Source organism: Giraffa tippelskirchi, chromosome 7 (genome assembly GCF_054371585.1).
Source record: "Giraffa tippelskirchi isolate mGirTip1 chromosome 7, T2T-mGirTip1v1.2.pri, whole genome shotgun sequence".
Lineage (NCBI taxonomy): Eukaryota > Metazoa > Chordata > Mammalia > Artiodactyla > Giraffidae > Giraffa > Giraffa tippelskirchi.
In genome coordinates this window covers 117,611,948-117,638,184 of record NC_137281.1, presented here as the reverse complement: position 1 = coordinate 117,638,184, position 26,237 = coordinate 117,611,948, and the positions used below count along the sequence as shown (strand labels likewise).

At 36.8% G+C, this 26,237-nt stretch overlaps 1 protein-coding gene across 1 annotated transcript in view; it reads left to right on the top strand.

The window, feature by feature from the left end:
* The window catches only part of UNC13C (unc-13 homolog C), a 1,717,543-nt gene that overhangs the window by 1,406,675 nt on the left and 284,631 nt on the right, over positions 1 to 26,237 (top strand). Inside the window, exons 44-47 of the mRNA XM_081513848.1 lie at positions 7,209 to 7,365; positions 18,758 to 18,826; positions 20,487 to 20,576; positions 24,979 to 25,107. Coding sequence (XP_081369974.1) covers positions 7,209 to 7,365; positions 18,758 to 18,826; positions 20,487 to 20,576; positions 24,979 to 25,107 — 445 coding nt within the window. The remainder of the gene's footprint in view (positions 1 to 7,208; positions 7,366 to 18,757; positions 18,827 to 20,486; positions 20,577 to 24,978; positions 25,108 to 26,237) is intronic.

The following is a 26,237-nucleotide window of genomic DNA, read 5'->3' as shown; positions in this document are numbered from 1 at the left end:
AGTTCTAACTGTTGCTTCTTAACCTGCATACAGATTTCTCAGGAGCCAGGTAAGGTGGTCTGGTATTCCCATCTTTTGGAAAATTTTCCATAGTTTTTTATGATCCACACAGTCAAAGGGCTTTAGGGTAGTCAATAAAGTAGAAGTAGATATTTTCTTCTGGAATTCTGTTCTTTTTTCTATGATCCAAGAGATGGTGGCAACTTGATCTCTGGTTCCTCTGCCTTTTCTTAATTCAGACTGTACATCTGGAAGTTCTCAGTTCATATACTGTTGAAGCCTAGCTTGGAGGATTTTGAGCATTACCTTGCTAACATGTGAAATGAGCACAATTGTACAGTAGTTTGAATGTTCTTTTGCATTGCTATTCTTTGGGATTGAAATGAAAACTGGCCTTTTCCAGTCCTGTGGCCATTGCTGAGTTTTCCAAATTTGCTGGCATATTGAGTGCAACACTTTAACAGCATCGTCATTTAGGATTTTAAATGACTCACCTGGAATTCCGTCGCTTTCACTAGCTTTGTTCTTAGCAATCCTTCCTAAGGCCCATTTGACTTCACACTCAAAGATGCCTGGCTCTAGATGAGTGATCACACCATTTTGGTTATCATTAAGACCTTTTATGTACAGTTCTGTGTATTCTTGCCACCTCTTCTTAATATCTTCTGCTTCCATTAGGTCCATACCATTTTCTGTCCTTTATTGTGCCCATTTTCTCTGTGAAATGCTCCCTTGGTATCTCTAATTTTCCTGAAGAGATCTATAGTCTTTCCCATTCTGTTGTTTTCCTCTATTTCTTAACATGGTTCACTTAAGAAGGTTTTCTTATCTCACCTTGCTGTTCTTTGGAACTCTGCATTCAGCTGGGTATATCTTTCATTTTCTCCTTTGCCTTTTGCTTCTCTTCTTTTCTCAGCTCTTTGTGAGGCCTCCTTAGACAACCATTTTGCCTTGTTGCATTTCTTCTTCTTGGGGATGTTTTTGATCACTGCCTCTTGTACAATGTTATAAACCACCATCCATAGTTCTTCAGGCACTCTGTCTATAAGATCTAATCTCTTGAATCTGTTTTTCACCTGCACTGTATAAGGGATTTGATTTAGGCCATACTTGAATAGCCTAGTGCTTTTCCCTACTTTCTTCAATTTAATTCTGAATTTTGCAATAAGGACCTCATGATCTAAACCACTGTCAGCTCCCCATCTTGTTTTTGCTGACTATATAGAACTTCTCCATCTTTGTAAAGAATGACTTCAATATTGACCATCTGGTGATGTCCATGTGTGCAGTCATCTCTTGTGTTGTTCGAAGAGTGTGTTTGCTGTGACCCAGTGCATTCTCTTGGCACAACTCTGTTAATTTTTGCCCTGCTTCATTTTAAAATCCAAGGCCAAACTTGCTTGTTATTCTAGGTATCTCTTGACTTCCTACTTTTGCATTCCAGTCCCCTGTGATGAAAAGGACATCTCTTTTTTCTTTTGGCATTAGTCCTAGAAGATCTTGTAGGTCTTCACAGAACCATTTAACCTTATCTTCTTTGGCATTAGTGGTTGAGGCAGTCTTGGCAATGGTTAGAGGCAAGAAAGTTTGCCTTGACAGTAACCCTGCATAAAGAATGGGCACACACAAACTAAGAGGCAAATATTGCCAAATTGAAGACCATGTAGAAGTTTGTTAGCTGAAAACTTTGCAAGTGCAAAGGATGCCACAGTATAACTACCCTGTCCCCTACTTCCTGGTCATCTCAACTCTCCATTCGTGCTGATGAATCAAATATTCTTGGTAGGGAAGATCATGTGTATGACTAGGCTGGATGTGTTCTCTGTATTCAGAGATTCATAGCACATTAGAGACTATAAGAATTAGATCTTCTCACAGCCCTTTTATTTTACAGATGGATTGACTGAATCTATGAGTGAGAAAGTTACTTTTCTGAGGTCATAGCCTGAACTAGGGTTAGAAAGAATCATCTCTATGCCATGGTACCTATAACTCTTAATTGGCCACTGATTATCCCTCCCTAGCCAAACCACTTTCCTCCACATACCAAAAAAAAAAAAAGCTTTTTGTTGACTATTTCTGCAAGATTTCTTAGAAATGTAGCCGTTACCCTAATGAATATCTTTACTTCTTTGAAGTTCATCTCTTTTTTTCTTTTTGTCCTTCAGTCATCTAAGAATTATATTTTGATGCATACTACTACCTATATTATATTGGCTGCCTAACCATTTATCATTTAGGGTTAAAAGTGAAGGAAGTAAAGAAAGTTTAGTATAGATTATTGTTTTGATACCAACAGCTACTGTCTTTAACTTACTGTACTCATAGTTTCTAAAGAGGTACAGATATTTTTACTAGCTAGGTAAGATATTATATTTCTTAGAGTGACTTGGAAATTCTGTTTCTGGGTTTCAATGTCAGTGTTTTATGTTTTTAGTTAATATTAAATGCTTAAACTTTTAATCCTGGTATTCCAACTGATTGTTTAATTCCTGAGTCACTAGTTCTGAAGAACATTTTAATATAAATTCCAAAAGGTGACAACTTCTTTTTAAGTGTTGTATCTTTAATTTCTTGGTATATTGAGACATGTTCAGTGAAATTCTGACCAAATTTAGGAGGGTCATATTTATGACTTCGACCTATTTTCCTTTTGACAAACAAAAGAATTTTGTTGTTTGTAATTTTAACCATTTGACAAGAAAAGCACCATAGTAATGCTAATTTGGTATTGAAACTGATATAAAAATCTAATGGGATGAACAGTATTATTTAGTGAAATGTTAAATTTTCCTCTTTGCCCTTTGATTTTTCACATCGTTACCATTTTCATCCCTATATTTTCCATTGGAAATTATGATACATCATTTTATTAATATCTTTAAAATTAATTCTTGATATTTATTTTTAATTTTTATTGGGGTACAATTTACAATGATGTTAATTTCAGGTGTATAGCAAAGTGAATCTGTTATACACGTCCATACATCTACTCTTTTTTAGATTCTTTTCCGAGTGCTGAGTAGAGTTCACTGTACTATACAGTAGGTCCTTATTAGTTATCTGTATTATATATATTGTACTGTGTGTGTGAATCCTATGCTCCCAGTAATATATTTTATTATAAAACTGACTTCTATTTCTTAGTAATTTTATAGTATTTTTTTGCATTTACTCAATCAGAAATTAGGCCTATGATACATTTTGAAAGAAAGATTATCTTATGGCTGATTTGTTTAACATCATCCATAAAAACCTTATTTAATGATACTGTAAAGTATAATATAGGTTATACAGTTTTACATTGTATACTTGAAAAGTTTTACTGTTTTATTAAAAAAAAGAAGAATATAAAGAAAATTTAACCTTAGTCAAACAAAATTTAAAAGGAGTTGTATTACTGTGTTTCTTATTGGTGCTAAAAGTTACATAAAGACTTCTAAAAATCAACAATAGAGCAAAAGTTGAGTTAACATTTAAAATATGTATGTATTACATTTTTCCAATTAGGGCAATAAAACATGCTAATGGTAAAGTGTTTTTAAAAATACAAGATATGTTTTTTAATTACAAAAATATTAGCACCACCCAGAGACAACATTTTGACCATTTTAGTTAATAGTATTTCCTACCAAGTTCTTAGTTATTTTTGCTGTTTAAGTATGTGTGTGCACGTGTGTATGTTGCGATGATAACACGCATGGATGTTTGTATCCTGCTTGTTTGGCAACTTACGGGATCCTTTGAATCTAAATCAGTATTTGTAAACCACCAGGGTGTTACCAGTGTTCACCTGCAGATCCTGTAGTGGTAGGTGATCCTTCAAAAATGCTCCCTCTGTGCTATGACTTTATTCAAATGCAATGTGCTTTTAGATTGATCAAAGATATTTACCTGCTCCTATGGTGGGCTCTGTGGAAGAGCCAGATGCCTTTTCCTGGATAATGTAAACAACCTGTGAATTCTTGTCTTGCTAGAGCAGAGCATCAAAGGGTGTATTTAATCTCCAGGGTATACTATTCTCCATGTTCTTCCAGCCCTTTCTTCTAAGTAGCTTCAAATCCCATTGCCCATCACCTATTGTGCAGGCTGTATTGCAGTCTTGGGAGTTGTGTACTCTTTAATGGGTATAGACTGAGAAGGTGTGGGAAACAAGAGGCACCTTCACTGTCTTGGGAAGCCATTACCAAGGAATAGGAAAGTGAATGAGAGCCTTGCTGGCCTGCGGGATTGGGCTCACATTTCTGATGTGGGGGGTTGTAACAGTGTTTGGTTCCTAGAAATATCCTCCCATTTCTTCCTTACTCAGGTTAACAGTTTAAGAGTTTAGACACTAGTTAGTCACTGAATACCTCTCAGTCTATTCAACTGCTGTAAACTTAGGCAAACTCCCTCCCAGATATAGGAAGAGCTTTGATAGCCACACCTGATTTGCAGCACTGCTCTGATTTCACATCCTTTTTTGCTTTTTGTGGCTATTTCTACAGGAGATCAGAATAGATCATGTACAGCTGGCTACCTCCCACCATACCCCACAAATCATCTCAGTTACATTTGAATCAGGAGGTAAAATATTTCTGTCAGGTCACTAAGATGAATGCATGCCTAATGCTCAGGAAGATTTAAAATACTACTCTCAGGGTACCAATTATAAGCAGAATACAATTCACCTTCAGAGTTGCGATCATTATGACATTAACTGCTCTGCACTTCAACTCAGCGTTCACAGAGCAGTTGGATGTTGTAATAAACTGTCTTACTCAAAGTAACCAAGCACACATCCTATAAACTCATAAACACTCCTTAAACACTGATAACTCATACTGCTTTCACTTGGTTTCATTAAACACTTAGGGACCAACTCCTGTGTACAAGAAAACATTATGCTAGAGGTGAGCTGGATGAAATGACAACTAAGTGTTCTGGAAGAAACAGATACATACACAATATATAATATACAATATTAGAGAGGGAGGAGAATAAATTAAGAAAAGGTTACCCGGGTGGTTAAGAGAGATGCTTCTGAACTTACATTGCTTGAACTCTAATCCTTAATCACCTTTCTTGCTCTGTGACCTTAGGGAGAAAAAAAATCAGAAAAGGAAAATCTATTTAATTACAACAAGTACAGAGAGGGAATGAGACTTTAGAAGCACTGGCAAAAAAATAATAATAATAATAACATTCCCAAGGCTACCTGGTTTACATGGTGTTCTTGTGCTATTCTTGGCAGAAACAGCAGCTTTCCACCTGGTATTCATACTTCCAGAGGTCATTATACATTTTCATATATATCATGGCTAAACTCCAGTTCACAATTGTTTTGTTAGGAAATTCAGATTTTAGAGAAATAGTTGAGGTTTTTATATTTGGGAGATAAGAAACAACGTGATTCTGTGATTTTTAGATTATCTCAAGGTGCAAAATATTTTATTCCTTCTGACTATGGTATGTGAAGTGCTTAGTCATATTGGATTCAGGGCAGAAAGGTCATTTTTTGCTTCTACATCCCCTACGTTGTTTTTCTGCTTCCAGTACCTACTCTTTTTAATCCATCTTTACACCACTTCAGAGTCATCTTCCCAGATTCATCTGATGGTATCACTTCCCTCTGCAGAAATTTCAGCCAACTCCATAAACTCCTTAACTAAAGATCAACAAAATCTGGTCTTGATCCATTTTTCCTTGATCATTTTCTGCTACTTTCTCACTTTCCATCCTCTTTCCTCTTGATGCAACCCCCAGTCACTGCACTAACATTGATTTTGTTTTAGTCACACAATGTTTATTTGTCAAGTCCAATAGTTATTTTAGGTTCTTATAATACTCTTTCAGCATTAGTCATCCTTAACCCTTCAAATCTCCTATTCCATGGGTTCCCTAATTCCACCGGCCTAGCTTTCTTTTAACCTATCATTTAAAATTTTATCTCAGCCCTAGAATTCACTCATTTTTCTTCCACCAATTCACTATATGTCGGTATTTCTCAGGTTCCATTTCCTGACACTATTCTTCATTCTACTTGATTTCCCCGGATAACCTTATCCATTCTCACGGTTTTGAAGTGATCCCCAGATTGAACTATTCAGCCCAGGTCTCCAACAACCTGGTGGACATTCTTATATGAAAGCTCTACAGGTGCCTTAAACTCAACTGAATGCATAATCCCCACCTTAATTCCCTTTCTTCTTTTTAGTTCCTAGCTCACTTGGCAGAAGCATCATCCACCTAGTCACCCAAACTAAAGACTTGGAATGTAACCACTTCTCTTTCTTATCTCTCACTTATCAAGAACTGAGTCCTAACAGTTTTTTCTCTCAAAATTCAGAGATGCCTAAGTGGTAGACAAATTACTGAGATATGAAAGCAAAATGGGATCAGATTATGTACTGAAAATTTCTTTATTCCATGGATGTTTTATCTTTTCACTTTTATCACAAGCTGTGCTTTCAATTTTTAAGGCTTTCATTGGAGTTCAAATGAAACAGGTTTTCCTGAGAGAAGTAACAGAATTGAATACTTGATGCTTCTGATGTCTGTAAATGATACTATTATTCAAGGTTTAAAAGAAATGATCTTTAAGCATAAAGCTGGCATAACTTAATTTGTCTTCACTGTTCATTTGTTTGCTTAATTAAATCCAGGATTTAGCAAAATCTCAGAAAATAAAATTGCTTGTGGAAACTACTCCTTAATGACAAAAGCTCACAAACTGGTTTCAGGTCAGATGTTAAGTTGACTTGTTTAATCATTGTGCAATGAAAGGAGGGCTTCCTGTTTACCTGATTGATATGAGAGGAATGCAAGTGTGGAAGAACATTCTGGTTGCAATACAGCACTTCAGGAACTAAAATCATTAGGGACAGAGTTGCCAGAGGTGATAGACTCCTGGATTATTGCTTTTCGACAGTGTGAGATTCCACTGGAAATAGCACTTTTTCTGTATACACACAGCACTCTCCAGTTGAAGGAAATTATGCACATGTCCCTGTGACAAATCACATTCTAATTAAACCACTTCACATTTGTGAATGAGAAATTTTTTAAAGGCTGGAATTGCATTCTGTTTCAGTTAGGGATTGTAAGAGTTTTCTCTCCTTTTCACAGATATAGTCGAGGAATTGTTTAATTGCTGATGTTAGAGGATAGGCTGCTATGTGAATTAATTAGGTTCTGTTTTTAAAGTGCTTAATGTTTTTATCTTACAGGCATTTTTCCTGTCTGTCTTCTAAATACATGTGCCCCGGTGTCCCTGCTGCAATGAGCACCTTGCTGGCAAACATAAATGCTTTCTATGCTCACACAACCATTGCAACAAATGTGCAAGCTTCTGCCTCAGATCGATTTGCTGCTACCAACTTCGGAGTAAGTATTATTTTTTGAACTAAAAATTGCTCATAACTTATTAGATAGAGTTAGATTCTCAAGGAGTTTTGGATTCCACATATCTTAGAATTTTGCTGCAGGATATACATTTTAGGGAGAATCTCTCAGTGCATGCTCATTCACTCAGTTGTGTCCAATTCTTTGCCACCCCGCGAGCTGTTGCCCACCAGGCTCCTCTGTCCGGCATTTCCCAGACAAGAATACTTGAGTGGCTTGCCATTTCCTTCTCCAGGAGATCTTCCCGACCCAGGAATCAAAGCTGAGTCTCCTGCATTGGGAGGCAGATTCTTTACCACTGAGTCACCAGGGAAGCCCTGTCTCTTAGTATGATAGACTAAAGTTTAAAGTTTGACAGTCAGTAGGCATCTTCATTAGATTAAATCTTGATATATGTAATGGCTTTTCCGATGGAGGAAAACATAATAGTTTGTAATAGAGTAGTAGAATTTATAGGAAACTTCCCCATGTATGCAAATTTTCAGATATTGTTCCCTGGTAAATGTGAGTTCAGTTGGCTTCTCTAGAGCCTTTTGGGCTCCATTTACATTTATTATGGATTTCTACTGGTACTAATGGATAAGGACATATTATCTAAGTGAAAATGAAAAAGTGTTAGGTGTATAAAGAGACTGAGAAAACTATCTGTACCTAATTAAGACTGTCCACCTGATATATTCAAATGCATTTAATAACGTTGAAAAGTAAAAATGCAGGATCCTAAGGAGTCTCAAGTATTTATCTGTTGTATCTGACGCTGGAACCCATTCTCTATAAGCATAATGAAATTGAAATTGACAAGATCAGAAATAAGATATAAATTTATGGTAATCCCAGTAAAGTGATAAAGATCTAAACTGAGAGTTGATGGAGATGGGATTGGAAAGAAAAATTCCAGAGCTTTTCAGAGCATAGAATCAACAGTTCTTTGTGTATTTAGGCATGTGAACAGTGAGGGGAAGGGAAAAATGCCTGAAATATTCTCCAGATTTTCACCAGGGCCTTTGGTAGGCAGTAGCTCTCTCTCAATAACATGTAAAACAAGTAGTTCTATACTCATTTGTTTGTGGAGGAAACTAAGATCCATTGTAGGCAAGTGGTTTCCATGACACCATAGTTTCTCTTTTCAATGCACTTCCAAATTGGTTCACTGAATATATTTCTATTATTGACTATGTTGTTAGAAATCAAATTTTGAGGTATGTATCATAGAGTAGAAATAAATGAGACCTAACAAATAAAAGGTTGTAAAGCGCTGCTATGTCTACTCTTTCCTTGTCCTTTACATCTAAAAGAAAGTACATGGGAAGTGTGTGAGATCAGTTGGAATGAATTAAAGGAAAAGGTAATTATTATTTATTGACAAATCGGAATAAATACTAATAGAAGAGAACACTTTCTGGGTTAGGAGTCGTGGAGTTTGAGTTTGTATTCAAATTTAGCAAGTCAGTTCAGTCATTTAAGCCTCATTATCTCCGTACATTCAGTGAGGATAGAAATTTTTGCTCTAACATGTTTCTCAAGTTTAATATGGAAATCAAATGAAGTAAAAGATAAACTAGTTTTTAAGACTTCAAAGTTCTCTCTAAATATCAGGAATGAAGATTTCATCTCTCCTGACTACCTACAGTATATACAATACAACATCAGCTACTTTTGTTAGACAGATTGACTCTTGTAAGAGCTGGCACCAGAGAAAACTCCCTAACCCGCTCAACAAAAAACTTGTATGGCCATTACCAGATCATAGAACAGTTTTTGTTATAAAAACCTCATCTTGATAACAATATTCATTGTCTTGGGATTTTACCTGTAACATAAAGCATTTGGTGTTATGAAATTGTTTTGCTTTTAATATTCTGCCTGGGTATACTGTAGAGAATAAGCCAATCTTGTGGAACACTGAGCCTGTCTACCTCTGAGAAAAAGCTGTGTTTATATGATTAATTTCCACTGTAAAAACTACCTGGAGGAAAATGAGATAGTATACTTCATGCTGACCCAAAGAAGAGGAGCCAAACTGATTTCACTACTTTGTAGTGTTCTAGTAGCAACATAATTATTAAAAAGTTCATTTTGTAAATCAAATAACTTATAGAAGGCGGTCAAGTAGGAAGTCTTTTTTCAGACTACATCTTGATAACTTGGTGATTTGATACATGAATTTGGCTAGATTTTTCTCTACCTATTGAAAATAATCCAGTTTGCTCAGGAAAATACATATGCAAAAGTATAAAGTTCCCCGAATCCACTTGGCCTGAAGTTCTTATTAATCTGATTTCTGAGGCTGATACTGTCAGTTGTGACTCAGATAGAAACACCTTTATAGAGCCCCCTTTTTATCTTGCCCAAAGGTGTAATCTAGACACATTTATTCTCAAAAAAAACAAAAAAAGAGTGGAAAAGCTTTCTTACTAAGGATTGTAAAGCAAACATATATTTAAGAAAGAAAATCACTACTCTTCCAAATGCAGATTTTTTGTGTGCAGTGCTATTTAAAGTCATGGTTTAGATGAAAAATGTTTAAGAATAAAGTGAAAACTATAGAACACATGTGTGTGAAGAGGAGGGGAAAGCAAAGTTCACTGAGGAAAACTGTTAGACAAATTGGGTAAAAAAGATAACAAAAATCTGACATTATGAAAGACAAGGTAAAAATATTTTAAGAAAAGAGGAGTGTATTGCTTTGTCAACTGTTGCAAAAAGTCCAAGTAAGATCCAGAAAGAAATGAAGTTTTGGCAATTAGGAGGTCATTGCTAAGTGAAGTGGTTGAGATTAAAGCCTAATTTCTTAGAAATCCTCAGTGAATGGCGTGTATGAATAGTGGAATAAATTAGGGTTTGTTTATTCCCTAAAATATAATGCAATCATTTAAAAAATCAAGTTTTTTTTTTATTTCAGTAACTTAAAAATCAAGTTTTTAAAGGAACATGTATATAATTGAGCAATGCCCATGAAATAATGACAAATAAAAATATATACATACAAAACTCTGTATATACTCTAATTCCAACATTGAAAACACACACACATATATGTACATACATAGTTACTGGTTTAGAAACAAGCCTGAAAGAAAATGTACCAAAATGCCAATGGTGCAACCACTTGGTAGGAAATAGCTAATATTTTTTTGGTGTGTGTGGGGGGGAGGGGTTGTATTCATCTTTATATTAAAGTTGTACATTTTTCTATATTATATTTTTAATTTATAATAATGAAAAAATAGAGAAAATGTGTAAGGAAATTGAAACCAATCTGTTAAGCAACTTGAATGAGATGGTAAGAGAGATTGGTTAAGATTAAAAGGCTTTATCATGAAAAAAACGTGTTATTTTTACTGTCTGGTAGGGTAGGAGTTTTTTAGTGTTTAATAAGATGCCCTGAACATATCTATACATTGTTAGGACAGGAACTAGCTGCAAGAGTGATGTTGCAAATTTATCTGATGGAGCATAAGTGATTCCATAACATTCCAGAGGACAAAGAAGGTCAAGAGGACTGAAGGAGGAACACACTTTGAAATATAAAGTACAAAAGGACAAGTTCTGCTCTGAAATTTGAGGGAATGTTGTTTGAGTCTTTGCAGAGAATGCTAAGCTTTTGATATAGGAGTGAAAATTTGATGAAGTCAACATTTCCCTAATTACATTACATTACAGCATTTCCTAATCTTCTCTGATTGTCTATAGGACAAGAAATGTCCGTGTATAAGATAAGGCCTATGATAGAGATGCGCAAGCTAGAGGTGGCTGGAAAAGGTTTAGTCAAGCTCCTGAAGGGAATAGAAAGACGAATGCCTCGGGGCCTCATAAGACGAGTTCCTAGTAACGCTGAAGGTCTCATTTGGCATTAAGAAGCATAACTCTGTTGTCATAACAATTCATGTGGCTGTGCATTTTTCTCAGAGTTTCTTAGCATGCAGATTCTGATGTAGTAACAGATTCAGCATAAGGCTGAAATTTTTCCAAAAAAAAAAGAGGCAATGGAAAGGTTAGGCAATTAAAAAAAGTTGAAGTGACTCGCTGTGGAATCTAGATTTGATAAATGGAATCATGATAGTGACGGAGACAAAGGATCTGGGTGGGAACAAAATGCTGCTGCTATGCTTAGTCGCTCAGTTGTGTCTGACTCTTTGCAACCCCATGGACGGTAGCCCTCCAGGCTCCTCTGTACATGGGGATTCTCTAGGCAAGAATACTGGATTGGGTTGCCATGAGTTCCTCCAGGGGATCTTCTCAACCCAAGGATGGAACCTGAGTCTCCTGTGTCTCCTGCATTCTTTACCCACTGAGCCATCAGGGAAGAGCCATCTCCCATACCTAGGAGAAGATTGTTGAAAATTGAATGTAAAACAGTGGTGTCCTAGAGCTAGTTTGTGCCTGCTGACAGACAATGATTGCTGAATTTTAAAGAATATTGCAAACTGGTTGTTGAATACAGCTATCCTTGAAACTGGAAATACGGCGAGTATTTACATCATGAAAATTGGTAAATGCTAAAAATCAAGGCTTTATTCTTTTGAAGAAATGGTTTTTCAGCACACCCTTGTGTGCAAAGATTGCTGGGAGTCAAGAAGATCAAAGAATTTGATTGAACAAAAATATCTTCATTGGTGTTGAAAACACCGTAGGTAGAACAAGAGCTGAAAAAGAATAAAAATTTCCATTAGGTGGGAATCTGTTTTTCAACTGTGAAGAAAATAATTTGAGGAACTTTATTTAGTGAATATTTTAAGACTGTAGCCCACCACGCTCCTCTGTCCATGGGATTTCCCAGGCAAGAATACTGGCATGGGTTGCCATTTTCTCCAGGGGATCTTCCCAACCCAGGGATCAAACACATGTCTCCTGCATTGGCAGGCAGATTCTTTAACACTGAGTCACCTGGGTGGCCCTATCTTAAGACACAAATAGCAAATAAATTATTAGTAAAAATTATGTTTATGTAGCTCAATTTTTTTTTCTTTAGCATAGACACCTTCTTTGACATAGCCAGTGCCCCACAAAACAAATATCCTGCATCACCGATGGAATGAACATGAACTTGGGCAAACTCTGGGAGATGGTGAGGGACAGGGAGGCCAGGTGTGCTGCAGTTCATGGGGTCTCAAAGAGACTGGCACAACAGGGCAACTGAACAGCAACAGCAGTCCCTTATTATTACATGTATTCTTTTATTTATTCACTTATTCATCACATGCATGTATATGTGATACTTCATGTAAGGCATGATGGCTGGTAGTAGAGGGACTGAAAGATAGATGTTGACCTCTGTTCTCTGAGGCTTATACTCTAATGGGATAGTCAGATAACTGTGTGCGACAATAACCATAAATCACTCCCCAAATGGAGTGTCAAAGGAGCTCATATTTATAAATGTGCTTTGAGATTGAGGAGGAGAAAGTGATTGGTACTCTTCAGAGGCTCATGGAAGCTTGCCAAAAAGAACAGTACTTTTAGGGGTGAGTAGTATTTTTCAAAGTCCAAGAAATAGCAGGAAAACTACCTGAGTCTTCAAAGTAAAGACAAGGAGAAGATGCAAAAGTAAGTTAAAAGGGTGTGTAGTATGCCTACTGAGTAGGGCAGATAGAATAAAAGATGGGAATATAAGAGATTGTTGTGTTGCTGGATTGACAGATTACTGAGGGCCTTTAATGCCCACTAAGATATTTGGACTTAATTCTTGAGGAATCATGTAGAATCTGTTCAAATTTCTAACTTAGAAAGTTCAGTCTCTAAAGGAAAGTTTGGAGGTGAAAGAGAGCATCTGTATCAGGCAGGGATTCAGCTCTATGGTGATGAATGGAAACTAAACTTGTGGTAGTGATCCCTATGCAGTGTATACATATGTCAAACTATAACACTGTTCACCTGAAACTTAAGTAATAATTTAACAAGGCAGCTCTTCCTCCTGATCACACAGCCATGTTCCAACATAAGTGTTCCTTTTCCAATCCCTGAGAAACCTGAAATTTCTGACAAAATGACAAGAAATGCTTGCAATCATAGAAAATGAAAAAAACAAACAGAAAAAAACATGATGTCTAAAACAAATTGCAAAAAGAAAAAAGAGAGAAAGGACCTGAGAAAGTATTTAAAGAGGTAAAGCTGAAAACTTCCCCAACATGGGGAAAGGAAATAGCTAATTCCAGGAAACCCAGAGGGTCCCCGGAGAAGGCAATGGCACCCCACTCCAGTACTCTTGCCTGGAAAATCCCATGGATGGAGAAGCCTGATAGGCTATAGTCCATGGGGTCGCGAAGAGTCGGACACGACTGAGCGACTTCACTTTCACTTTTCACTTTCGTGCATTGGAGAAAGAAATGGCAACCCACTCCAGTATTCTTGCCTGGAGAATCCCAGGGACGGAGGAGCCTGGTGGGCTGCCGTCTATGGGGTCGCACAGAGTCGGACACGACTGAAGCGACTTAGCAGCAGCAGCAACAGAGGGTCCCAGGCAGGATAAACCCAAGGAGGAACAGACCAAGATACATAGTAATCAAACTGACAAAAGTTAACAAAGATAAAATGTTAAAAGCATTAAGGGAAAAATGATCAATAATATACAAGAGAACTCCCATCAGGCTATCAGCTGATTTCTCAACAGAAACTCTATAAACCAGAGGGAATGTTTATGTTGATGGAAGGGTACGGTATGTTTAAATTGATGAAAGGGAAGAACTACAACTAAGAATACTCTACCCAGCAAGACTCTGGCTCAGATTTGATGGAGAAATCAAAAGCTTTCCAGACATCCAGACAAGCAAAAGTTAAGAAAATTCAACACCACCAAACCAGCTGTACAACAAATGCTAAAGGAACTTCTCTGGGCAGGAAACAAGAGAAGGAAAAGATCTACAGAAAATAAACCCAGAACAATTAAGAAAATGGTAATAGGATCATACATATCAATAATTTCCTTAAATGTAAATGGATTAAATGCACCAACTGAAGACATAGACTGGCTGGGTGGATGAAAATGTGCACTTGTCTGTATACGCACTTCCACTTACCACGTCACTCTGCTTGACCCCCCAAATTGTATGTGACTATTTTATATTGTTAACTTAATCATGTTCCTGTTATGGCTTGCAATTGTAATTATCTTTTATTTTCTGTCAGCCTATTGATTGTGAAAACTGATAAACATCTTTTACTGTTGTGAAAAAAAAAAAAGGAACCTATAAAAGAAAAGTACTTTAAAAATAAAAAAACAAAACTTGGAAGTCAGACTCAGAGTCAAGAAGAAGCCTATCTAAAGTTTAGTCAAACTGAGCAAAACATTAGGCTTTCTTGCTCAGTGGATGATAATATCTCAGTGCTTTTCAAGTTTGCCTATTAACTGACTGTATACTCTTTGAATTTATGTCATGAATTTATGTCATTTATTAGTGTGTCATTGATAGCATTGTTTCATTTGCATTTTATAATTTTATGGTATCCCTGCGAATATTAGTATCAATCTCAAATCTACAAGGAATGCAAATATGTTTCCAATATATTCATACAATTAGCATTAATTAAATTAGCAAAAATTTATAAAATAGCCTATTCCACTTAATTCCATTAATTAATTCCCTTAATTAATTCCATTAATTCCACTTGAAATGTTTCTGTTCAAAAGAATGACTGCTTTTGATATAATCTAGAAAATACTTTCTAGAAAATACAATTTTCTGGTCCAGGTCATAATATTTTGTAAAAGCCTAAGAGCAGGTTGAACATGCAGCTAGGGCTCATCCCTGGGAAGCTGAATCAAGTGAAGAGCTTAAGCACCGTTAGCTCAGGTAAATCTACCACTGCTTTTGGAGTGAGATACTGAGCAGCAAGTGGATCGAGAGAGAAGCTGGGGATGGTGCAGAGGTTCCTTACCATCCTTTCCATACCTTCTTTATAATCCTTCCACAATTCCCAGGGTCCTAGGGAAACTTACCAAGAGTGTCCTTGTGGGATAACAACTGCCTCCCCCTACTCAAAATACTCTTTCCCTGGGCCAAAAGTGGCCCACCAGCTGGTTTTGTATGGCTTATAGTTAAGAGCTTTTACAGTTTTAAGTAGTTTTAAAAAATCAAAGATTACCATTTTTTGATGCATGAAAATTACATGAAATCTACATTTCAGTATCCATAAGCAAAATTTTACTGGAAAACAACCATGCTCATTTATTTATATATTGTTTATAGAAACTCTTGTGCTGCAGTGGCAGAGTTTAGTAGTTGTGACAGAGACCACAGAGCTGCAAATACTTACTGTCTGGCTTTTCATAGGCAGTTTGCTGACCCCTGGTCTGGAGTTATTCTTGTCAACTAATTAAAACTTAAATTTTGATAACAGATAATGCTTACTGCTAATGTTATAGATTTGGTCCCTACCAAATACCAGGCATAATGTGGCAGTTTCAGGAATGTGGCATGCCCCTTGGGAAACATTTTTTAATCACACGGTCTTTTCTTATTTCTCAAATCACACCATGTAGATAATAGGCCCCCTCTGCTCTCACAAAGCCAATCTCACTCTAGTTAAATAGAAATATGGTAAATAAAATTAAATTTCAGCTGTCCTGCTGTTTAAAAAATGTCTATGAAAATTCAGTCAGCAGCACGCTTTTAATTTCATATCATCTGATATTGTTCAGGATTTAGCAACAACAGGCTTGGTGATTTTTTCCCCAATTTTATATTTTCTCTGACTGTAAGTTGTCCAGCTGGACACTGAACACCTAGGTAGGAAGACCAAATGCCTAATCTGTATCAGTCAAAATTTTGTTGAGCTGCATGAAACAGACTAAACCAAGTTAACTCAATATTTTTTCCCATGTAACCTAAGTCCAGAGGTAATAAGGATTTCAGGGCTAATACAGCTGCTCAGGATTGCAATGTTTTGAAAGGATGGACAGCCAGAATTAAGGGTGAAATGTGGGGGCTCCTAGCTTCCCACTTCATCCTTCTTACCATTTGTTTAGCTTTTATCTTATAGCCTCAGTATGTTTGACTTTCTCGTATCTAGTCTCAGTTTAAAGTGGAAAAAGGAGGGACACACAAAGGGCAAATGGAAAAATGGCCTGACAAAGAATTACATGGCAAACACTAATATTCTACAACAAACTCTGCAGAGCATTCTTTTAGAAGCTTTCTAAATAATAATTCACTGGTAATATTTTGGCTAGTTCTATCCCCTTTAATCGGAGAAGGCAATGGCACCCCACTCCAGTACTCTTGCCTGGCAAATCCCATGAACGGAGGAGCCTGGTGGGCTGCAGTCCATGGGGTCGCTAAGAGTCGGACACGACTGAGCAACTTCACTTTCACTTTTCCCTTTCATGCACTGGAGAAGGAAATGGCACCCCACTCCAGTATTCTTGCCTGGAGAATCCCAGGGACAGGGGAGCCTGGTGGGCTGCCGTCTATGGGGTCGCACAGAGTCGGACACGACTGAAGCAACTTAGCGGCAGCAGCATCCCCTTTAATAAACTAGATACATCTTATTGGCCAAAACTTTGCTATATGGCCATTCCTAGAGTAAAAAAAAAAAAGCCTGGGAAGGTAAATGTTTCGTAAAGGACACATTTGACTCTTGATGTTCTATTACTAAGGAAGAGAAGAAGAATGGATATTGGGCAGATGGCCAGATGAGTTGGTCCCGGTGTGTTTGGGTCATAGCATGGTTGACTAGAGTCATGTCATCTCTCTTAATGATTCATACCAATCACAGAGGTCGCATAGAGCATTCAGAGCATTCAGCATTCAGACTGACACAATCACATTGATTTTTATGATCATTGAATTATTAACTACTGTGACCTAAACTGATGATTGTACTGGCTCTTTTGTTTTTCTGTTTTGATTGAGAGTCACTGACCCACATCAGTGGGTGATGGGGGGTTAATAAAGGGCAGTATAGGTCACCTCCTCCCCTAGGAAGGTATGAAAGGACATAAGAAAGAAAAATCCAAGACATTCATTGTGTTTTTTTGGCAGCTTTCCTGGAGAATCTTACTTGCCTAATAAGATGACAAGCTTTTGGAAGACAAGTTTCATTTCTCAGGCTCCTTCATTACCACCGTAGGGGTTAGTTAACACAGAAGCCACACTCAAACTTTGTTCACTAATGTATAAACCTGATAAAAGGCAGTTTATTCAGAAAATTGAAGTCTCAACTTAGGAAGAATTTATCAACTCCTGTTAAAATTCAGCTCATTTCATCAAGATCAATGACTCCAAGGAATATGAGTTATATAGCCCATAAATCTACCTTATATGTGAAACTACTGGGAAAAATTTCTACTTTTGCTAATATATTGTAGAGTGTAATGTAGCATTTACAGAATATTAATGTAGGGATAAGCCTTTAATGTCATCTAACCATCTCCCTATTTTTTTCTTTTCATTTTTGTTTAGAAATCAGGGACTCGGTGGTTTTTGTCGACCTATAACTTTTTTGTGTGAATTTGATGGTTTTTACCTTATCTAATTTGTTTAAGTCATTTAATCCACACACCTATATCTGTATGATTATTAGCAAAACTACTTAATTCTTATCATCTGTCATCTTCAAATCCTTCTCTGAGGTGGTCAGTCCAATCCTGAACAGCATCAGAGGAAGGCATCAGTAGTTTTTGTTCACCTGATTTTTATACTTTTTTTTAGCACTAAATCATAAATATACTGTAAAGGCAGTCGATCCTTTAAGATTATGAAGTCTATTACCAAAAGGAAAATGCTTTTTGAAATGATTTTGACAAAAAGAGCAATTATTCCCACTTCTATAGATGGGAGAACTTTAAAAAACTATGGTGTAATTTTGGAGAAATGGTGTGGCGTGTGAGGCTTGTAGGGGTTGGGCTATATTTTTCTTCCTGACTCATACTCCTGTGTTGTCTGGACTCTTTCTAACACAACTCTCTGGATACTGTCTCATTCATCAGAGAGAGGCAGTGTGACTTACAGAAAGAGTGTGGGTTTGGTGTCGGAGACCTGAGCTTGAATCACAGCTACTGCACATACCAGCTCTATGATCTGGGAGAAATAACTGACGGTTTTTGACCTTCCTTCCTATAAAACGTTTTTCTGTAGTGACTCAGTGGTAAAGAATCTGCCTGCCGATGCAGGAGACATGGGTTCAATCCCTGGGTTGGGTAGATCCTCTAGAGAAGAAAATGGCAATCCACTCCAATACTCTTGTCTGAAAAATCCCACAGACAGGGGAGCCTGGTGGGCTATAGTGCATGGGCTCACAAAAGAGACAGACATGAAGACTAAACACCACACCTTCTATAAAATGGGGACCATAACTCAGACAAGTTTTATTGTGAGGACTACATTTAGAATGATCATTGATTTCCATTTTCCTATTTTGTGTTTGCTTTGTACAGAGGGAAAAATTCATAAAACTACTGGACCAGTTGCATAACTCTTTAAGAATTGACCTATCAAAGTATAGGGTATGTACAAAATTATTTGCCTAAAGGTAAAATGCTGTGCTTGGCTCAGATCATTTCTTGTCATATTGTAAAAAAGTTATCCACTGTGTAAGAGAGAAGTAAAGCTAATGATCTTGGAATCTTGTGTCCTGTCACAGTAGGCAGGTCTCCCAAATAATCAAGTAGACACCCCTTGCCCAGGTACCTCACCCCACTTCAGCCTACAACAATACTCGGTGTGTGTGTGTGTACACATATAGCTTTAAATATTTTAATAGTCATCAGATTGAGTGGCCCACTGCTACTTCATGAAGTAGAAGTATGTGGCCCAGGCCTCATCTTGAAAGCTCCCCCTTCTTATGAGATATCCTGCTGATACTTCCTCAGCTTCTGAGACTCGTCCTGGTAATCGCTGCTTAGTTCACTCCCAGATCAATACAATGTGTGTTTGTGAAGCTGTCCAGAGTTCACTGTGAACAGTTCTATACTTTACCTCCAGGTGAAACACACACAAACTCACACACACAAATATATTCATGTATGTGTATATATGTGTGTAAAAACACACGTACAATTTTAGTTACAGGATACCTTAATTACAAAAAAATTAATTGCAAATTTTATTTACCAAAAAATCTGTACTAATAGCTATTGTATTCTTTACTTAATGGTTCATTCTAAACATGTTTACATATGTTCACATATGTATCTCTTCGATATTCTTTTTTTTTAGTCTTTTATTAAAGAATCTCTTTAATGCACATTTCTGGAAATTATAATACCAGATTTTGTCTGACTCATCTATCATGTTGGAACTGGGGCCAACACTATGAGAAGGGAACTGCTATGCCAGGTGGTGAAAATGATGTTTGGGGACAAGAAGGACCTTGAGGCCACCACATTCACCATCACTTTGACACCCCAACTTTGCTTGAGTTCTTGAATATCTATTAAGAAAAGCTACCTGTGGTTTTTCTGATGACTCTTTAAAAAGCCTTTCTGAAAGCATGTTAATATGAGAAATTTCTCAATGCTAAAATCATTTCTTTAATATTTTAATAATTATAGCTTTCCTTTTCTTCAGAATTCTGAACATGTTTTATATGACATTTCTCACCAAACTTTTTGTTTAAATCCCAAATTTTTATATGACATTTCTCACCAAACTTTTTGTTTAAATCCCAAATGCTTTTTGTAGAGAAGTACAGTGCAGTCTAATTTTTATGTTTTTAACTTTTAAAAATTTCTTTGTAACAAAAAGTAAATAGAGCACATGTAAAGGCTCCCAAAAGTATTTTCAAAAAAATAACCCATCTTGAGAAAATTATAAAAAATAATTTTCAAATCGATACTGACCTTCCCTCTTTCAGTAAGAATACTATTTTATGAATCAAAGATGAGTAACCTAATAGTGCCGCATTAATGATATTATTTTGTACATTTTTATTATATTGTGGGAATAAATAGAAGAATGACTTTCTAAGACTAATACAAGACTATCCCCAACTTTTTTACCCTCTGTAATATTTTATAGTAAAAATGTTGTGAGAATACTATGGTGATACTTTCTAAATTTTACATGATTTACTTGCCTTTTTTTTTCCCCACAGAAAGCTAGTTTATTCACCACTGGAGGCTTAATGCTGGTAATTTACCCATTTCCTGTTTTCCAATTAACCAGGAACACTTTCCCGCCAGCAATGCTGAAAGACTGCAAGACCTGAAATCAACTGTTGACCTGCTAACAAGTATCACCTTTTTTAGGATGAAGGTACATCATTTATTTTTTTGTCACTGTCTCCACGTGACACACATTTATTCCCTGGTGAAGTCTGGTTTTACCTGTCTATTGATAAGTATTGTTCATCCCTGGTGATTAAGATGTGGTGCCTTTGCTCGAGCTAAATGAATCTTCCAATATAGAATGTTGAGAAAAGGATTATCCCAGATGCTTAGGATATTCTGATACATTTGGCTCAAATTTAATTTTAAGTTAAATCCATCTTAAACAAAGCTCTCCAATGAGTGGACATGGCACTTAAAAAAAAACCTCTAAGAACATTAAATGGAAATGACATTCACTTTGCATTTCAGCTTTAACTCAGCTATTTTTCTGGACTTCTTTTTTCACGTGTGTGTGTGTGTGTGTGTGTGTGTGTGTGTGTATGCCTACATGCTCAGTCATTCAGTTGTGTCTGACTCTTTATGACCCCATGGCCTGCAGCCTGCCAGGCTCCTCTGTCCATGGGATTTTCCAAACAAGAATATTGGAGCAGGTTGCCATTTCCTCCTCTAGGAGATCTTCCCAACCTAGAGATCGAACCTGGGTCTCCTGCACTGGTGGGCGATCTATCTATCTCTATCCACATATATGTAAGTCCATATATATATGTGTGTGTGTGTGTATACTAACTATACACACACACACACACACACTATAATATATATTATATATGATAACCTCAGTTATATATATATATATATATATATGTGTGTGTGTGTATACATATATATATATATATATTTATCTCCATATAGTCAAAGCTATAATTTTTCCAGTAGTCATGTACCGATGTGAGAGTTGGACCGTAAAGAAGGCTGAGCCTCAAAGAACTGATGCTTTCAAACTGTGGTGCTGGAGAGTCCCTTGGATGGCAAGGAGATCAAACCAGTCAATCTTAAAGGAAATCAACCCTGAATATTCAATGCAAGGACTGATACTGAACCTGAAGCTCCAGTACTTTGGCCACTTGATGCAAACACCCAACATACTGGAAAAGACCCTGATGCTGGGAAAAATGGAGGGCAGGGGGAGAAGGGGGCAACAGAGGATGAGATGGTTGGATGCCATCATCGACTCAATGGACATGAGTTTGAACAAACTCATGGAGATAGTGAAGGATAGGTAAGCCTGATGTGCTGTAGTCCATGGGGTTGCAAAGAGTTGGACGTGACTGAGCAACTGAACAACAAATATTTATCTACGCGTTGTTCCAGCTTCTGGAAAGTTAAAGTGATACCCAATCTAGGCTCACTAGGAATGTTTACTCATTGACAAGTGATGCCTGCCATTGACATTGGGTGGGTGGGGAAATGGAAATGAGGGCGGGGAGTGCCAGCACAGTACTCCAAACCTTCCATTCTTCAGTCAACAGCCTTGTGGTGTTTAGGAAACAAAATCTTCTTAAACTTGCAGCTCCTCCCCCCACCACCCTCACTAATTACTGATAACCTTGCTTCCTATTTCACTGAAAAATGAGGAGCACCAACTGGAGAGCTTGCTCAAGCTCTAACCACAGGCACCTGCCACCTCCCCCATCTGCCTGCTTACGTACACCTGTGTCCATATTCTAATTTTTTATTTTTTGCATTGTTACTGCTTAGGTATTTGTTCTCCCAAAAAAAAAAAAAAAGCTGTATCTTCTACTCATGCAATTAATTTCCTCCCCTCCTGATGCCAAAAATTTGGCCTTTGTGCACTGGTACTTAATCAAATCTCTGAGACAGTTTTGGGTGAAGCAAAAAGAATTCATCAAGTGTTGTGGGGAGTGGGGGAGAAGGTGGGTCAGATGTTGCTGATTTGATCAGGGTGTGCTAAGAGCCTGTGCTTCTTTGATTTTGTCTCAGGTAATCTCTCGATTAGTTTCTCTGGTTCCTTTCATCTGGCCTCAGGCGGTCTTCTCTAGAATGAATAGTGCTGACATTTTCCATGTGTTGGATTTTAGTTCTATAAAGAGTTTACTGATTTTGTTATGTGTATCCCTTGATATTAATCCCTTACAATTATACAATGGAAGTATAGATTCAAGGGATTAGATCTGATAGAGTATCTAAAGAACTGTGGACAGAGATTCCTGACATTGTAAAAGAGGCAGTGATCAAGACCATCCCCAAGAAAAAGAAATGCAAAAAGGCAAAATGATCTGATCTTGCCTTAAAAATAGCTAAGATAAGAAGAGAAGCTAAAGGCAAAGCAGAAAAGGAAAGATATACCCATTGGAATGCAGAGTTCCAAAGAATAGCAAGGAGAAATAAGAAAGCCTTCCTCAGTGATCAATGCAAAGAAATAGAAAAAAAACAATAGAATGGGCAAGACTAGAGATCTCTTCAAGAAAAGTAGAGATACCATGGGAACATTTCATGCAAAGATGGACACAATAAAGTACATAAATGGTATGGACTTAACAGAAGCAGAAGATATTAAGAAGAGGTAGCAAGAAAAACAGAAGAACTAGACAAAAAAAGATCTTCACAACCCAGATAACCATGATGAGAGTGAAAGAGTTGGCTTAAAACTCAACATTCAGAAAATTAAGATCATGGCACCTGGTCCCATCAATACATGGCAAATAGATGGGGAAGCAATGGAAAGAGTGAGTGACTATTTTCTTGTGCTCCAAAATCGCTGTGACTACAGCCATGAAATTAAAAGATGCTTGCTCCTTTGAAAAGCTATGACCAACCTAGACAGTATATCTAGGGTATCCAAGATAACCCTCTTAAACTTATTTTTCCTCCTATCTCACTGGCTGTTTTTTTTTTTTTTTCTTATTGCTTTGTTCTTTTTCATTTGCTTAATGCCATAGGGCTAGAATTACCCAGGGTTTACTTTTTGGACCCCTTCTCTTCTCTGTACTCATCTAGTCTCATTTCTTTAAATTCTTCTCTAAACTAATAATTCTCAAATTTTACCACTAGCCCAGGCATCTACACTACTCCAGGCTCATCTACTCAGATGTCTATTTGAAATCTACTTGTTTGTGTAACAGGCTTATCAGTATTAACTTGTCAGAAACAGATCTTTTGATCATCCAAACACAGACTTGCTCATCTAAGTTAAAGCCACTTCCATTGTACCAGTTATTTAGGTTGAAATTTTGGTGTTGTGCTGCCTCCCACAGGCCAGCTTGCCCAGCTTCAAGACCAAAGAAAGAGCCTGGAGTCAGCAACAGTGGTTTAATTGATAGAGGGGTCTTACTTGTCTGAAGCAAGGTCTTGGAGTGACATCCCACTGCGTACCTCAGATAGTGGACAGAATATGGTGGTCATCTTCATCCTGGGAAGAAAGTGGCATTACCAGATATAAGGGAAATTGATATTCCATTGACTCATCAGTTGCCAGAGAAACCAGCAGAGGAGCATGCCCTTCCTCACCCCTTTAATAAGTTATTATGGTGGCTAAAGTTAGATGAATCATTAGATGAGGCCTGGGGCAAGTATACAGGAGGTCAGTCAGGTAGTAGGGTGTAGCTGAAATAGACCCTAGTAGAGCAGTGGATGTACAGAAGCAAGACAGCCATCTTGGGTGACCTGATCATACACTTCCGGTTCTAACACATCTCTTTCTCTCACACGAGTCATATCAGTTTGTCAGAAAATCCTGTTACTCATTCCTTCAAAAATTAACCAGAATAGAATTTCTTCTAAAAGCTCCTCCTAGCTTTGCACGATCATAATTTAAGCACTATCCTCTCATGACTGAATTAATGCACTATTCTTATCACTGGCCTTTCTGAATTTTTCCATAGCCAGCCTTAAGGCGGCATAAGGGAGCCTTTTTTAAAAGTGCGTTAGGTCACTTTGCTCTTCTGCTCAGATAGTCCCTTTCCTTCCTACCTTGCTTAAAGCTAAGTTCTGGAGTAGTCTATGATTTTTTCACTAGTCCCACCCTCTTCTCTGAATTCATCTACTATTGAAGTCCTTTTTATTTAATTCTGTTCTACTGAAACCCTTTCTATCCCTCTTTGTCTATTTTTCTTTCAGCATGCAATACCATATAATATATCTTACTGGTTTCTTTTGTTTATTTTCTATTAACATTTAGTCTCATGAAGAAAGGGATTTCTGTTTCTTCTGTTCCCTGAAGTATTGCCATTGTGATGTATAGTAGGTGATAAATATTTGTTAAGTGGTTAGATGGAATGAATGAATGATATTGTGATGGGTAACTTCAAATGTTTCTATTTAAATATTTATAACTATGTTCATATTCTCTGAGTTGTTATATTAAGAAGTTAAGGTGAGTGTTTATACCTTTAAAACATTTCTAAAACCACATTTTTCCTGAATACAGAAAAGTCAACTAAAAGTGTTTATAGAATATTGCTTGACTATTTTTATATGGTTAATACAGTGTTCCACTTTTAAATTTAAGAAAATAATTTGTCTACCAGGTTCTGGAGCTGCAAAGCCCCCCTAAGGCCAGCATGATGGTGAAGGACTGTGTCAGGGCTTGCCTGGATTCTACGTACAAATATATTTTTGACAACTGCCATGAACTCTATTCCCAGCTAGTAGACCCGGTAAGAAAAAGATGTGTCTATTTTCTGTTCTAATGTCTGCTTCCATAAGTAAGTGGAAAAGTATGTTCATCCAACTTATGTTACCTGCTGGTTGTTAGAATTTCCATATCTTTTCTTCACATTTGAATGTCACTTTAATGTACATGAAATAATCCACTCCTTGCAATAACTTCTTATATTAATGGTGGATATTATTCAAGGTTTCAAGTGAGGAATTAGTTTCAAATAAGTGATTTTCTCAAAGTCACACAGTGGGAAAGTGGAAGATTTGGTACTAGGATTTAGAATTTCAACTTCTGCTCCTGTGTTCTTCCCCTAACTCATCCTGCCTCCCTTATCATTTATATCTCACAAAAATGATAGGTGGAGACGTATTTATAGAACACAAGGGTTAACATACTCACATATGTAAATTTATTATTAAGAAATATTTCTAAATACAAAAGAAAATACAAAAAGTAAATTAAACATGCATACACTTAACACTTAGATGACCAGTTGTTAGCGTTTAGTAATATTTTTTCTGCTCTTTATTGTTTGAAGTTTTTAAGTATTAGACATAAATTGGCATCTCACTTTGTAATTCTTTCAAATTTCATTCTCCTCCCTTCGTCTTCTTACAGAGATGAACACTATTTTAATGTTAATGAGTTGGAACATCTTTTCATATATGCTCAGTGAACAATTCAGTTTTACTTTCTGTGTATCGTCTATTAATTCCTTGCTGACTTTTCTCTTGGCTTCCTTGCCTTTTACTCATTAATTTGCATAAAATTCTAAAATGTGTTTTGGATACTAATCTTTGTTGGTTATGTGATTCATTTATTACATAAATACAAGATATATTATGTGATATATCTTTTTGTTACATCAACATTTTTTAATACACACTGTGTTTTATATATATTGCTATTACTGCTATAGAACTATTGTTTGGGGATGACTTTTTAATGTGATTCGATTGCCTATTCACTTCCCTGAAGAATGCCATTGTTCCAATAGATGTCGAAAACCATTACCCATGGAACTTCTTGGTTGCTTAGAGTGGGGCAGAGTCTAAACAGTGTATGTTGAATGAAGGCCAGGAGGATTCTTTCAAACTAGGTTTCATGCTAGGATTCTTACAGTGT